Source organism: Rhinolophus sinicus, linkage group LG15, assembly GCF_036562045.2.
Source record: "Rhinolophus sinicus isolate RSC01 linkage group LG15, ASM3656204v1, whole genome shotgun sequence".
Taxonomy (NCBI): Eukaryota; Metazoa; Chordata; class Mammalia; order Chiroptera; family Rhinolophidae; genus Rhinolophus; species Rhinolophus sinicus.
Genome location: NC_133764.1, coordinates 15,909,424 through 15,920,337, shown reverse-complemented (window position 1 = coordinate 15,920,337; position 10,914 = coordinate 15,909,424). Strand labels below are relative to the sequence as shown.

The window sequence follows — 10,914 nt, the reverse complement described above, 5'->3', positions numbered from 1 at the left end:
TACTGTTCTCGTGAAAAGAAACTACTTTTCCCCATGTATTAGGCTGCTGTGATGTGGCCTCCTAAGTTTGTTACAGTAAAATAAGTGGTTTATGTAAGTACTGAATGACTAAACACGTATTAGATTCCTCTTTATCTGCTTATCTTGTATTTTAACATACATACCACCAATTTTTTCTCTTAAATGTACAGCTAGCATGATAGAAGTTGGTGCAATTTACCTACCTGGGATATTTGGGCTTTATGATACCGGCCCACTTTTATTTATCTCATCACCTGTCATTTTTCCTTTGTTGCAATCTTTAATATTTTATTCATCCTAAAACCCTTTCACATACAACTTTGGCCTTTTAAAGGAATCCAAAGTTTACCTCTGCACAGTACAGCTAATAATTTTAAACCAAAAGTTATGATTACTTTCTCACCTCTGGAGAAGGTGTGATCAACTAGAAAACAAAGTTATAAGAGAAATGCTTTTGCCCAAGCTGTTGTTTTTGAACAGATGAAGCTGGAAATTTTTTCATTTTCTCCAGAGTTGTTTTTTCAGAGTAATCATTGTTTTTTTTACTTGAAGGGTCGTGGAGTCCTAGTGTATTAAGTTTAATAAGTTCAAATATCCCTTGAGTTTACATCCAGAGTTTTAGAATGGCTATGTTGCAAGCATTCTTGGTTAACCTGGAGAGTTAGTTAGTATGAAATCCATCATTGCCTGACATCGTGGTGGAATTAGCAAAGCCATGGACCTTGAGTGCTCCTTTATGTGACTTTCTGCCCCATCCTACCTATCACACAGTGCCATTGTGGTTTAGCAGAGTTTTCAGGAGGGCTCAGACTTGTCCACTGAAATGTATGGTAGGAGTTCATGGGAAGTTCCAGTGTGGTCTGAGATTTTATTACCGTTACTGGGAAATATATAGGAAATTTATGCAGGCCTAAATGATCGATAAAGAAGTGCCCTTGCCTCAGACCTCTTTGTGAGGTAATGGAGTCAATGGTTCAAAAATCAATAAATATAAAGGTATACATTGAAAGTCAATCCCACTGCCCTCTTCCTCTTACTTATTAAGCATCAAAATATATACTTCTCCCTTTCCCCCACAAAATTCAGCAGGCTGTGTATGCTACACCTTGCTTTAAAAAAAAATGTATCCTACAATTGTGCTACATTTTTACTTTATCAGGTTTTACAGTGACTTACAGAAGGGTATGGCTATATCTACAGCTCTTAAATTGACACAATTTAGAGCAAAATATTCCATTATTTTTACTATTCATATTTAATGTGAAGCACGGTTTTAAAAGCATCAAAATGTGTTCATAATATCCTCTAACATTTGTACTGTGTGGTTCTTGCCAATGTTTACTGTTACAAGGAATCATTCTTTAATCGCTGTGGTGTCCTGGGTATAGACTTCATTCGTAGGTAATATACTTAGTCTATAGCAACTTCCTGCAAATATGTGAACAGAATATCTTGATACCTGGTGAGATTTGGTTTCCTTTGACTTTCCTCTGAAGTATGTATAATTGTTGCTTCTGTTGTTTAATGGTTCGTCATGAACTGAAGCCAACCTGTCATGATCTATGAAAATAATTTTTAATTGAAGTATTGGAAAATTCTACACCGTAGCAGACCTTTTGCTCTGAAATGTCTCTAATAATATCATTTACGACTCCATAGCCCAGTGCATCATTTTGCATTGATGCCTCCATTATAATCACTAAGAAGCAGAAGCTGAGCTCGGGCAGTTTGGCCCTTGCATGGGTCAAGAGGAGGGTTGTGCCTCTAAAACAAATCTCATGTACATACATGTCTATATTGTCCCACAAACATCCCCAAGCAGAAACCAGGATTAGCTACGAATAGTCCCAAGAAAATTTTGGTTGCTAGGCCTTAGATGAGTCTTTCAGAGGCTGGAATTTTCAAATCATCTGTTCCAGTGTTTCTCAACTGCTGTGTTGTGATATATCTGTTACTTCACTAAAAGTCTGACTTCCCTCAAGACATTAACTTCATCAGGCCTGTGTTGAGTAGAGGCTTTTAGTAGTAGGACCTGACTTTAGCTTTTTGGAAGACAATGCCCTTTTCTCCTTTATAATATTGGGTTAGTAGTGAATGGACAGCCCCTGAACAGATAGGGGCCTCAGCCTCCTCTCCTTCCCCCCATCTCCCCAGAAGCTGAGCCTCTCTCACTGACCTCAAACCTTGGACATTTTCATAGGATGATTCTTCCTCTCCCCCACCCCCATTCCTGCCAAATATCTCCATATAATCTGGGAATAGGAAGGCTAGGAACTCTTTACTTAGAATCATACTAAAAGCCTGTTTTGATGGAATTTTCCCTAGAGGGGAGATGCTTTTTATACTTTTTGGACAGCTCCCCAGGACTCTCTTACTCTTGAGTTTATTGCTTTACCAACAGCACTCACTCTCATGCAGTTTAAGTGATTTATTGATGTCTCAGCGGGACATTTCAGCCCGCAAGTTCTCTTAAGAAGCCCTTTTCCCTACCAGAGGATCCGTGCTACTTCATTCTGTTCGGCACTTGGTCCCCTTAACCAGCGTCGTTTTTCTTCAGTTCTTCCACTTTAGCAATATAGTTCCTCATGGCGTCCATCTTTGACATCCCTTTGTTCTCGTTCCATGCATCCCACTTGGCCTTGGCTTTCACATCTGTGGCAGGCGGGACAGGGATGTTGCAGTCGCCCTGGGTGGCCTGTTTGTAGAAGCTGTACACCGACAGTTTCTCCTGATCACTCACAGGTCCCTTCAACTGCTTGATAGCGGCGCAGGCCATCTCAAACTCCACTTGGCACATTGAGGGAGCTGAGGCTGGGCCCCTCGGTCTTTTCTAGGTGTTTATCTGGTGCTAAAAGCTGGAGAGTTACAAACACTTCAGGCTGAAGAATTGTCTGGGAAGCAGGGAAAGGGAGGAGATAGGGTAATGTGTGGGAAGAACCCAGAATATTTGTGTGTTCTCAGTGAGAAATCAAATGTGCGTTTTTATAAAGTAGTACACATTGCAGACTGGGGCCTATTGGGTTGGATGGATCTCCCCCACAGTTCTGGTTCGCACAGTGCCTTTTCTGGGGAGGACGACAATCCATTAACATTTCGAAAGAGTCTATGATGCCAGAAAATTAAGGAGCTGCTGCTGTCATCTGAAAGAGGAGCTCTGGGGGCGACTGGAGGCTGTTGGGCTAGGCGGTTTGTGGGTGTGAGTCCGGGAGAGGAAGCCTGTCAGAGAGTGGCGCGTCTGTGCTGGTTAGTGGGCAGCCCGGGGAGGGTCATTCCGCGTGGGTGAACTCTGTGCGGGGCAATCGAGAATGCGAAGCCAGGGACGGAGCTAATGGGTAGGACCCACTGAGATCAGGAAGCAGGGCTGGGCAGGGGACGAGACAGATGGGTGGCTCAGCGGCGACTGGAAGTGGAAGGGGCCGGGCCGGGGGAGAGGTAGGAGCGCCGCCCACGGAGGGAGGGCGGAGTGGGTACCGGCCGGTTGGCGGGTTGGAGGTCTAGGGCCGGTAGGGGGCGCTGTGGGCTTGGCTGCCTCCACACTGAGGGCTCGTTGGTGAGGAGCGCGCGTGCGCGCGGAGCCGAGCGGGGTCTACCGCGGATTGCGCTAAACTGAAGCTGAGCAGGGACTGTGGGCAGGGACTAAGGCCCAACCTATTGTCCCCCCGCCCCCGGCACCGCCCATTGTGCCGTGGCGCCTGCGCAGCACTCGCCACCTTGAGGGGGAGGGGCGGCTCGCGCCGCCGCCAGCGACGCCGCCATGGACTTAGGTGGGTGTCTCAGCTCCCCTTCCCCTGCCCGGGCTGAGCTGCTTCCCGCAACGGGCAGGAGGGCGGTTCTGAGCGGGCCCGGGCTAAGGGAGGTCCTCGGGGATCGGGGAGGGGGTTTGGAGGTCGGGGGTGTCCTCGGAGACTGGCGCGTCTGTGCTGGTTAGTGGAGGGGCTTTAGCGCCGGCCCCACCACTCCTTGGCTGGTCTCTTGCCCCCTCAGGCCACTTTCCAAGTGAAGGGCCAAGCGGAGGTGAAGTTAGAGTTCCTGAAAGTGGAGAGGGTTCGTACACGTGCTTTGGAAAATGCCGGGCCGGGAGGACGCCCAGGGGAATCCCGGATGCCCTGACAGTCTCTTTTATTGAACGTCTAGTAAGTTCCAGAGCAAGTGTTTTACGCTCACGAGTTCCTCATCGATAAAACGGGGACGATAATGTATCCACCTCAGAGTTTTAGGGAGTTTTCATTGAGGCCACGTGTGTACAGCGTCCGTTATAGCCCCATGCGCGTAGCTGGCGTTCATTAGCCTAGCAGTTGTGGGCAGGGGTTGCAGCAGCCGAGAGCGCACGTGCACCTTGATTCAGAATCCTCGGAGGCAAAGTTTGGGAGAAGGGAGGGAGGAGCTGGCATAAATCAGTGGCTCCTTGCCCAGCCTCTCACGCTTCTGGACATGCTCCTAAAGGATTGAGACCAGGAGACTGCTCTGGGAGAGCTGGGTGAGGCACCCCAAGCTGTGCCAGTAAGACTAGGCTGTGAAGACGAGTTGCGGTCTCTGTCCCCAGCCAGCTCTTACCTGGTGGAATGGTAGAGTTGGAAGAGTTTGGAGCCCTACAGCTGTAGTGATTTATTTCTGTCCTGGTGGAACTGCTCTGTAGTTGCAACATCCTAAGCAAATTGTTTCTGAGTCTCAATGTTCCCACCTCTAAAACAGGAATACTACAGTTCTCAAAAGGTTGATTTGAAGATTAGAAGAGACCTTACATGCGTACCACCTAGTGCTATGCCCGGCACAGAGTAAACACTTGATAAATATAAAGGAGTGGGCACTCACAAGCACCAGTTAATCAGTAGTGATAAAATACTTGGGAGTTGTCCAGCTATTAACTGCTCCTGGGACGTACTCTTTTAAGTAGCACGTGTGCGTCCTTCCTGCCTCTGGAAGGTAGATGTTGGGGGCCAAACATCTCCGGTGAGCTGATACTGCAATAAAATTCAGTTTACAGAGTCAAAGGGAACATATTTTGGCGCTCTGGAGAGCAGCCTGAGCCAGAACGAAATTCTAGAACTTCCAGAGAGACCCCTTAGCCACCTGACCCTCCCTGGGAGTGGGCCTCTGCCACGGGGAGCCAAGATGAATTGCCTTCACCACTGGGCTGCATAGGATTGCTGATCCTGTGGCCTTTTGCTGCTCCCATAAATGATCGAAGGAGCAGGATATGCTTTAGTCTGCTGGAATCAGGGGTGTATTGGCTCCCCGCCGGGGGAGATGGGTTCTTGGGGGCCTGAGGGACTGAGGAAGGGGGGGCATCTCTGGTCCCTGGGAAAGGGGAAAGCAGTCAGGATTATTGAACAGTGAGCGGTGTTTGTACTCTGATTTAGTTTCTGGGGCAAAGGAAACACCTGAGAAAGAGCTATGTCTTTTTCCTGTTTCTGAGCTGGGGAGGCAAAAAATAACGTCAAGATTCTGGTCTTGCGGACAATGTGAAGGTTTGGGGAAACAAACATTGACGGAGCACTTCATCAGGCTCTTTGTAACCTGATTATTGGGGCTCTCTTATTTAACCTTCAGCATCTCAGGGAGATGGGATCAGGAGCTAAAGCACCATCCCGCTACCAAAGGCTTGACTACTGTACATCATTTGGTTCTCACAGTCATTATATGAAGTCTGTATTATCCCCACATGTGCAGAAGGGGGTGCTCAGAGAAGTCATCTGTCCCAGCTCACACACAGCTTTTAAATGGCTGAGCTAGGATTTAAACCATGTCTGATTAAAAATCCCAAGATGCCTTCCTTGATAAGTCCATGTCAGCTCATGGCTCACTGAAGGAAGGCCTTTCTTAATGTAAGTGCAGTATTTTTTGTATCTGTCCCTTGGTTTCTACCAGAGAACCAGCCCCATGAGTAGCCTGTGCTCCTTGATTGAAGGAGCTTTGTGGTGAATCATTTCCTGAAAGGCAGAACGACCGAAACCTGTTTGCAGGACAAGGCTATGAGAGAAAGCAGGCTGTGAAACAAAAAAAAAAAAAAAGGAGAGAAAGCAGGGAAGGTAGGGCTTGTCTGATTGGCTCTGTTCCCACAGCCCTCGGGCTATGCGCCTTTTAGTTTGTATCATCACTTAGAAGCTCGGTTGTCAGGTCCTGCAATACATACCTGCAATACATACTTGGCGGCCCCTGTAGTTTGACACTATCCTTGTGCTATCTCAACCCTTTCTCCCTGAATCCTCTGTTGGCCCATCCTTTGCTGGAAGGCCTAGCCTCAGTAATCCAGCTTTTCCTGTTCAAATGCTTTTCCTGCAGGATCCATTCACTTCCTTGGTTCCAGTGATCCCCTCTGGGTCACACTTCAAGGCTGATCTTCCTCCTGAGTTTCAACCCTGCATTTCCATTGCTGGAGGGCAGCTCTAAATGTTCTACCTCAAACTCCAAATAACCAAAACTGAACTGTGTTCCCTCTAAACCTGTCCTGATTCTCCCGTGTTCCCAATTTTCAATGGTACCTGTTGTCTTCTCAGTTCCAAACTAGAGAGCTTGGGAGTCCTTTATTCCTCAGGTAAGTCCTTTTGATGCCAGCTCTGCAGCGGCTCTTAGAACCATTCCTTCTTCCTCCTCGCCCATTGATCCTATTTAGAACCCTAATCTCTAACCCTGATCGTGACAGCCAGCCTACTGACTGTTCTCCTTCTAACCTCTGCTTACTATTTGGAAAATTTCACCACACTCCATCTTATTCAGCTTCTCTCCGTGCAGGACCCTTGAATATCTGTGAAGAAATGGCTATTTTGCACGGAGGCTTTTTGCTGGCCGAGCAGCTGTTCCGCCCTAAAGCATTGGCAGAAGTGACCAAGTCTGACTGGGAGCACGTGGGGCGGCCCATTGTGGAGGCCTTGAGGGAGATCTCCTCCACCACAGCGTGCTCCCAGCCCTTTGCCTGGAAGAAGAAAGCTCTGGTTATCATCTGGGCCAAGGTCCTTCAACCTTCTCCCATCGCCCCTTCTGACACTGAAACTCGGTGGCAGGAAGATGTGTTCTTTTCAGTAGGCAACATGATCCCGACCATCAATCACACGGTCCTTTTTGAACTGCTCAAGTCCCTGGAAGCTTCTGGACTCTTTATCCAGCTCCTGATGGCCCTGCCTACCACCATCTGCCGTGCAGAACTAGAGCATTTTTTGGAGCACATGGCTGTTGACACTTCTTCAAAGGATGTGGCCTTCTTCCTGGAGGTCTGGTGGGAAATGATGAAGCACAAGGGTAATCAGCAGGACCCCCTGCTCTCCCAGTTTAGGACAATGGCCCATAAGTACTTGTCCTCTTCAGATGAGTTCTCCCACCCTCCAAAGAGGTTCAAGTCAGACCCAGATGTGTGTCCTACCATGCCCCTGTTAGCCATGCTGCTCACTGGGCTGAAGCAAATCCAAAACAGAATCCTGTGCCCCGGGATGAAGTGCTGTGCACTAGCCAACTTGGCTGACATGCTCACCGTGTTTGCACTGATGGAGGACGACCCTCAGGAAGTATCTGCGACTGTGTATCTAGACAAACTGGCCACAGTGGTCTCCGTGTGGAATTCGGACACCCAGAATCCGTATCACCAACAGGCACTGGCAGAGAAGGTAAAGGAGGCAGAACGGGACGTCAGCCTGAGCTCAGTGGCCAAACTCCCGAACGAGACGATTTTCGTTGGGTTTGAGTTCATGCGCAGCCTGCTGCGGGAGTGGGGGGCGGAGCTGCAGGCCATGCTCAACAGCAGCCAGGGGACGAATTATGACAGCTACCGGCTGTGTGACAGTTTGACTTCCTTCAGCCAGAACTTGAAGCTCTACCTGGATACTGCCAGCTTGCCCAAGGAGGAGAAGCAGGTGGTCTGTGAGCTGGCAGATTGTGTTGGGGACTTCCTGAGGAAAACGAACAAGGTGCTGAACAAGGGCTTGGAGAAGGACCTCACCGCCTCGATCGCCATGGCCATCATTGAGCAGAAGATGGACCGGCATATGGAAATGTGCTACATTTTTGCTTCTGAGAAGAAGTGGGCCTTCTCGGACGAGTGGCTAGGCTGCTTGGTTCATAACCAGGCTCTCTTCCAAGACCCAGACTTGGTGTTAAAGCTGCTGGAAACAGTGGTGGAAGTCAGCACGACAGACAGAGCCATTCCCAAATCGCAGATCAAACAAGTGATCGACTTGATCCTGGAATGTTATGCGGACCTCTCACTGCCAGATAAAAATAAAGTCCTTTCAGGTGTCCTGCTTTCCTGGGGGCGAAAGGGCCTCTCTGAGAAGTTGTTGGCTTACTTGGAGGGGTTTCAGGAAGACCTCAACACGACTTTTAACCAGCTTGCACAGAGTGCCTCTGAACAGGGCCTGGCTAAAGCTGTGTCTTCTGTGGCCCGCCTGGTAATACTGCACCCAGAGATCACAGTGAAGAAAACGTGCAGCATGGCAGTGGTCAATCTCGGCACCCACAAGTTCCTGGCTCAGATCCTCACCGCCTTCCCTGCCCTTAGATTCTTGGAGGAGCAGGGTCCCAATCCATCCACCACTTTCGTGGTGTCATGCCTCAAAGAAACTGTCTGGACAAAGTTCTCTACACCCAGGGAAGAAAAGCAGTTTTTGGAGCTCTTGAGCTGCCTGATGTGTCCCGTGAAGCCTCAGGGGATTCCGGTCGCTGCTCTTCTTGAGCCAGATGAGGTGCTACAGGAGTTTGTCCTGCCTTTCTTGATGCTGGATGTGGAAGAGGTGGACCTCAGTCTGAAGATCTTCATCCAGACTCTTGAAGCAAATGCCTTCTTAGAGGGATACTGGCTCCAGACCTGTGCTCCGTTCCCCCTCATCTTCAGCTTGTGCCAGCTCCTGGATTGCTTCAGCAGATACTGGCAGCTCCCTAAGGAGAAGCGGTGCCTCTCTTTAGATGGGAAGGATCTAGTGATCCAGATCCTGGAGCTCCTCTGTGAGATTGTATTAGCTAACGCCGAGACCTTTTCCCCAGACACGTGGATCAAGTCCTTGTCCTGGCTCCACCGGAAGTTGGAGCAGCTAGACTGGACTGTGCGCCTGAGACTGAAGAACTTCTTTGAGGGCCACTTCAAGTGTGAAGTGCCAGCCACACTTTTTGAGATCTGTAAACTTTCTGAGGATGAGTGGACCTCCCAGACCCACCCTGGGTATGGGCCGGGCACAGGGCTTCTTGCCTGGATGGAATGCTGCTACATTTCCAGCAGCATCTCTGAGCAGATGCTCTCCCTCTTGGTGGTGGATGTGAGCAACCCTGAGGAGGTCAGGTTGTTTAGCAAGGGCTTTCTGGTGGCCCTGGTGCAAGTCATGCCTTGGTGCAGCAGCCGGGAGTGGCAGTACCTTTACCAGTTGACCAGGAGACTGTTGGAGAAGCAACTCTTGCATGTCCCTTATAGCCTGGAATATATTCAGTTTGTTCCTCTGCTCAACTTAAAGCCTTTGGCCCAGGACCTCCAACTCTCAGTACTCCTCCTGAGAGCTTTCCAGTTTCTCTGCAGCCAGAGTTGTCGTAATTGGCTTCCTATGGAAGGCTGGAGCCATGTGGTCAAACTCCTCTGTAGCAGTCTGACCAACCTCCTGGACTCAGTCAGGCTGATACAGTCAGTTGGCCCTTGGGCCCAAGGTCAGGAACAGGACCTGACCCAGGAAGCCCTATTTTTTTACACCCAGGTATTCTGTCACGTTCTGCACATCATGGCCATGCTCCACCAAGAGGTGTGTGAACCACTATATGTTTTGGCCTTGGAAATCCTTACCTGCTACGAAACCCTGAGCAAGACCAGCAACCCTTCTGTTAGTGCCTTGCTCCAGAAAGTAAATGAGCAGCGCTTCTTAAAGTCCATCGCCAAGAACATTAGCCCTGAGGAGTGGCGCCAAACCCTGCTGCAGAAGATCAGCAACTTCTGACCTTTGTAGATCAGAAAACAGCTGGGCCTCTCCTGGATGGGGGCTCTAGGGGCTAGAGTTGAAAACACAACCTTTTCACTTATGTGAACTTGTACACAAGCTAAAAGTGTGGCAATAACAATGTAAAGAAAATAGTTCCTTAGGTATTTGTAACCTACAACCTGTAAGAAAATTTTCTTTTGAGTTTCATCTTGTCTCGAGTCTTTCTCATCAATAGTCTATGCTTAGATATGCTGAAATTGGGCTCAGCGAGGGTCTTACAGATCAAGTCTGACTGGGAGCACGTGGGGCGGCCCATTGTGGAGGCCTTGAGGGAGATCTCCTCTACCACAGCGTGCTCCCAGCCCTTTGCCTGGAAGAAGAAAGCTCTGGTTATCACCTGGGCCAAGGTCCTTCAGCCTTCTCCCGTCGTCCCTTCTGACACTGAAACTCGGTGGCAGGAAGATGTGTTCTTTTCAGAAGGCAACGTGAGCCTACCATCAATCACACGGTCCTTTTTGAACTGCTCAGGTCAAAAGGACTTAAGGAACAAGGGAGAAACATTCATAACTGGGCTTCTTCACCCTAAAATTTGGTTAAGTCCAAAGGTGAAACCACCCAGATGGAAAAATAAGGTATGTGTGTTCTTTTGCACTGAAACTCTCTTCAAGAGTCATTTCGTGGTCTCTTGGAAAGGGCAGCTATTAGGAAAAGAATTCTATTCTGCCACCAATTGGCCATGTGATTTGTGTGCCCAAAAGCCCTGCACCACTGTAAAAGGAGAGGTTGGACCAAGCAAATTTAGTGTTGGGAGTAGATTAATGACCCCAAGAAAAATGGGTGGCTTCTGAATTGAGGACTTCCATACAGCCTTATCTCTATCCATTCAATGGACCCAGAAGGGGCTGTACTAATACTAGGTCTGGTAAACACAGCAGAGATGTGTTTAAAGGATGAGTGTAATTATCTTCTGCCTGAAGTAGATCATGGTTTTAAAGGATGGGAGCCGGGA

At 48.7% G+C, this 10,914-nt stretch overlaps 2 protein-coding genes across 3 annotated transcripts; one reads left to right on the top strand and one right to left on the bottom strand.

The window, feature by feature from the left end:
• Positions 1-2,390: 2,390 nt before the first annotated feature.
• LOC109451321 (diazepam-binding inhibitor-like 5) lies at positions 2,391-3,480 on the bottom strand. Its single transcript, XM_074319969.1, has one exon. It carries the CDS (start codon positions 2,816-2,818, stop codon positions 2,555-2,557), a length of 264 nt encoding a protein of 87 aa, XP_074176070.1. The 5' UTR covers positions 2,819-3,480; the 3' UTR covers positions 2,391-2,554.
• Positions 3,481-3,597: 117 nt separating this feature from the next.
• GEMIN4 (gem nuclear organelle associated protein 4) lies at positions 3,598-10,112 on the top strand. 2 transcript variants are annotated; one of them, XM_019739483.2, is made up of 2 exons: positions 3,598-3,785; positions 6,754-10,112. In XM_019739483.2, the coding sequence occupies exons 1-2, from the start codon at positions 3,776-3,778 to the stop codon at positions 9,921-9,923; spliced, it is 3,180 nt and encodes a 1,059-aa protein (XP_019595042.2). In that variant the 5' UTR covers positions 3,598-3,775; the 3' UTR covers positions 9,924-10,112. The 2 variants fall into 2 exon arrangements, with proteins under 2 accessions (XP_019595042.2, XP_019595041.2); XM_019739482.2 differs by having other exon boundaries at positions 3,641-3,785; positions 6,739-10,112.
• Positions 10,113-10,914: the final 802 nt, after the last annotated feature.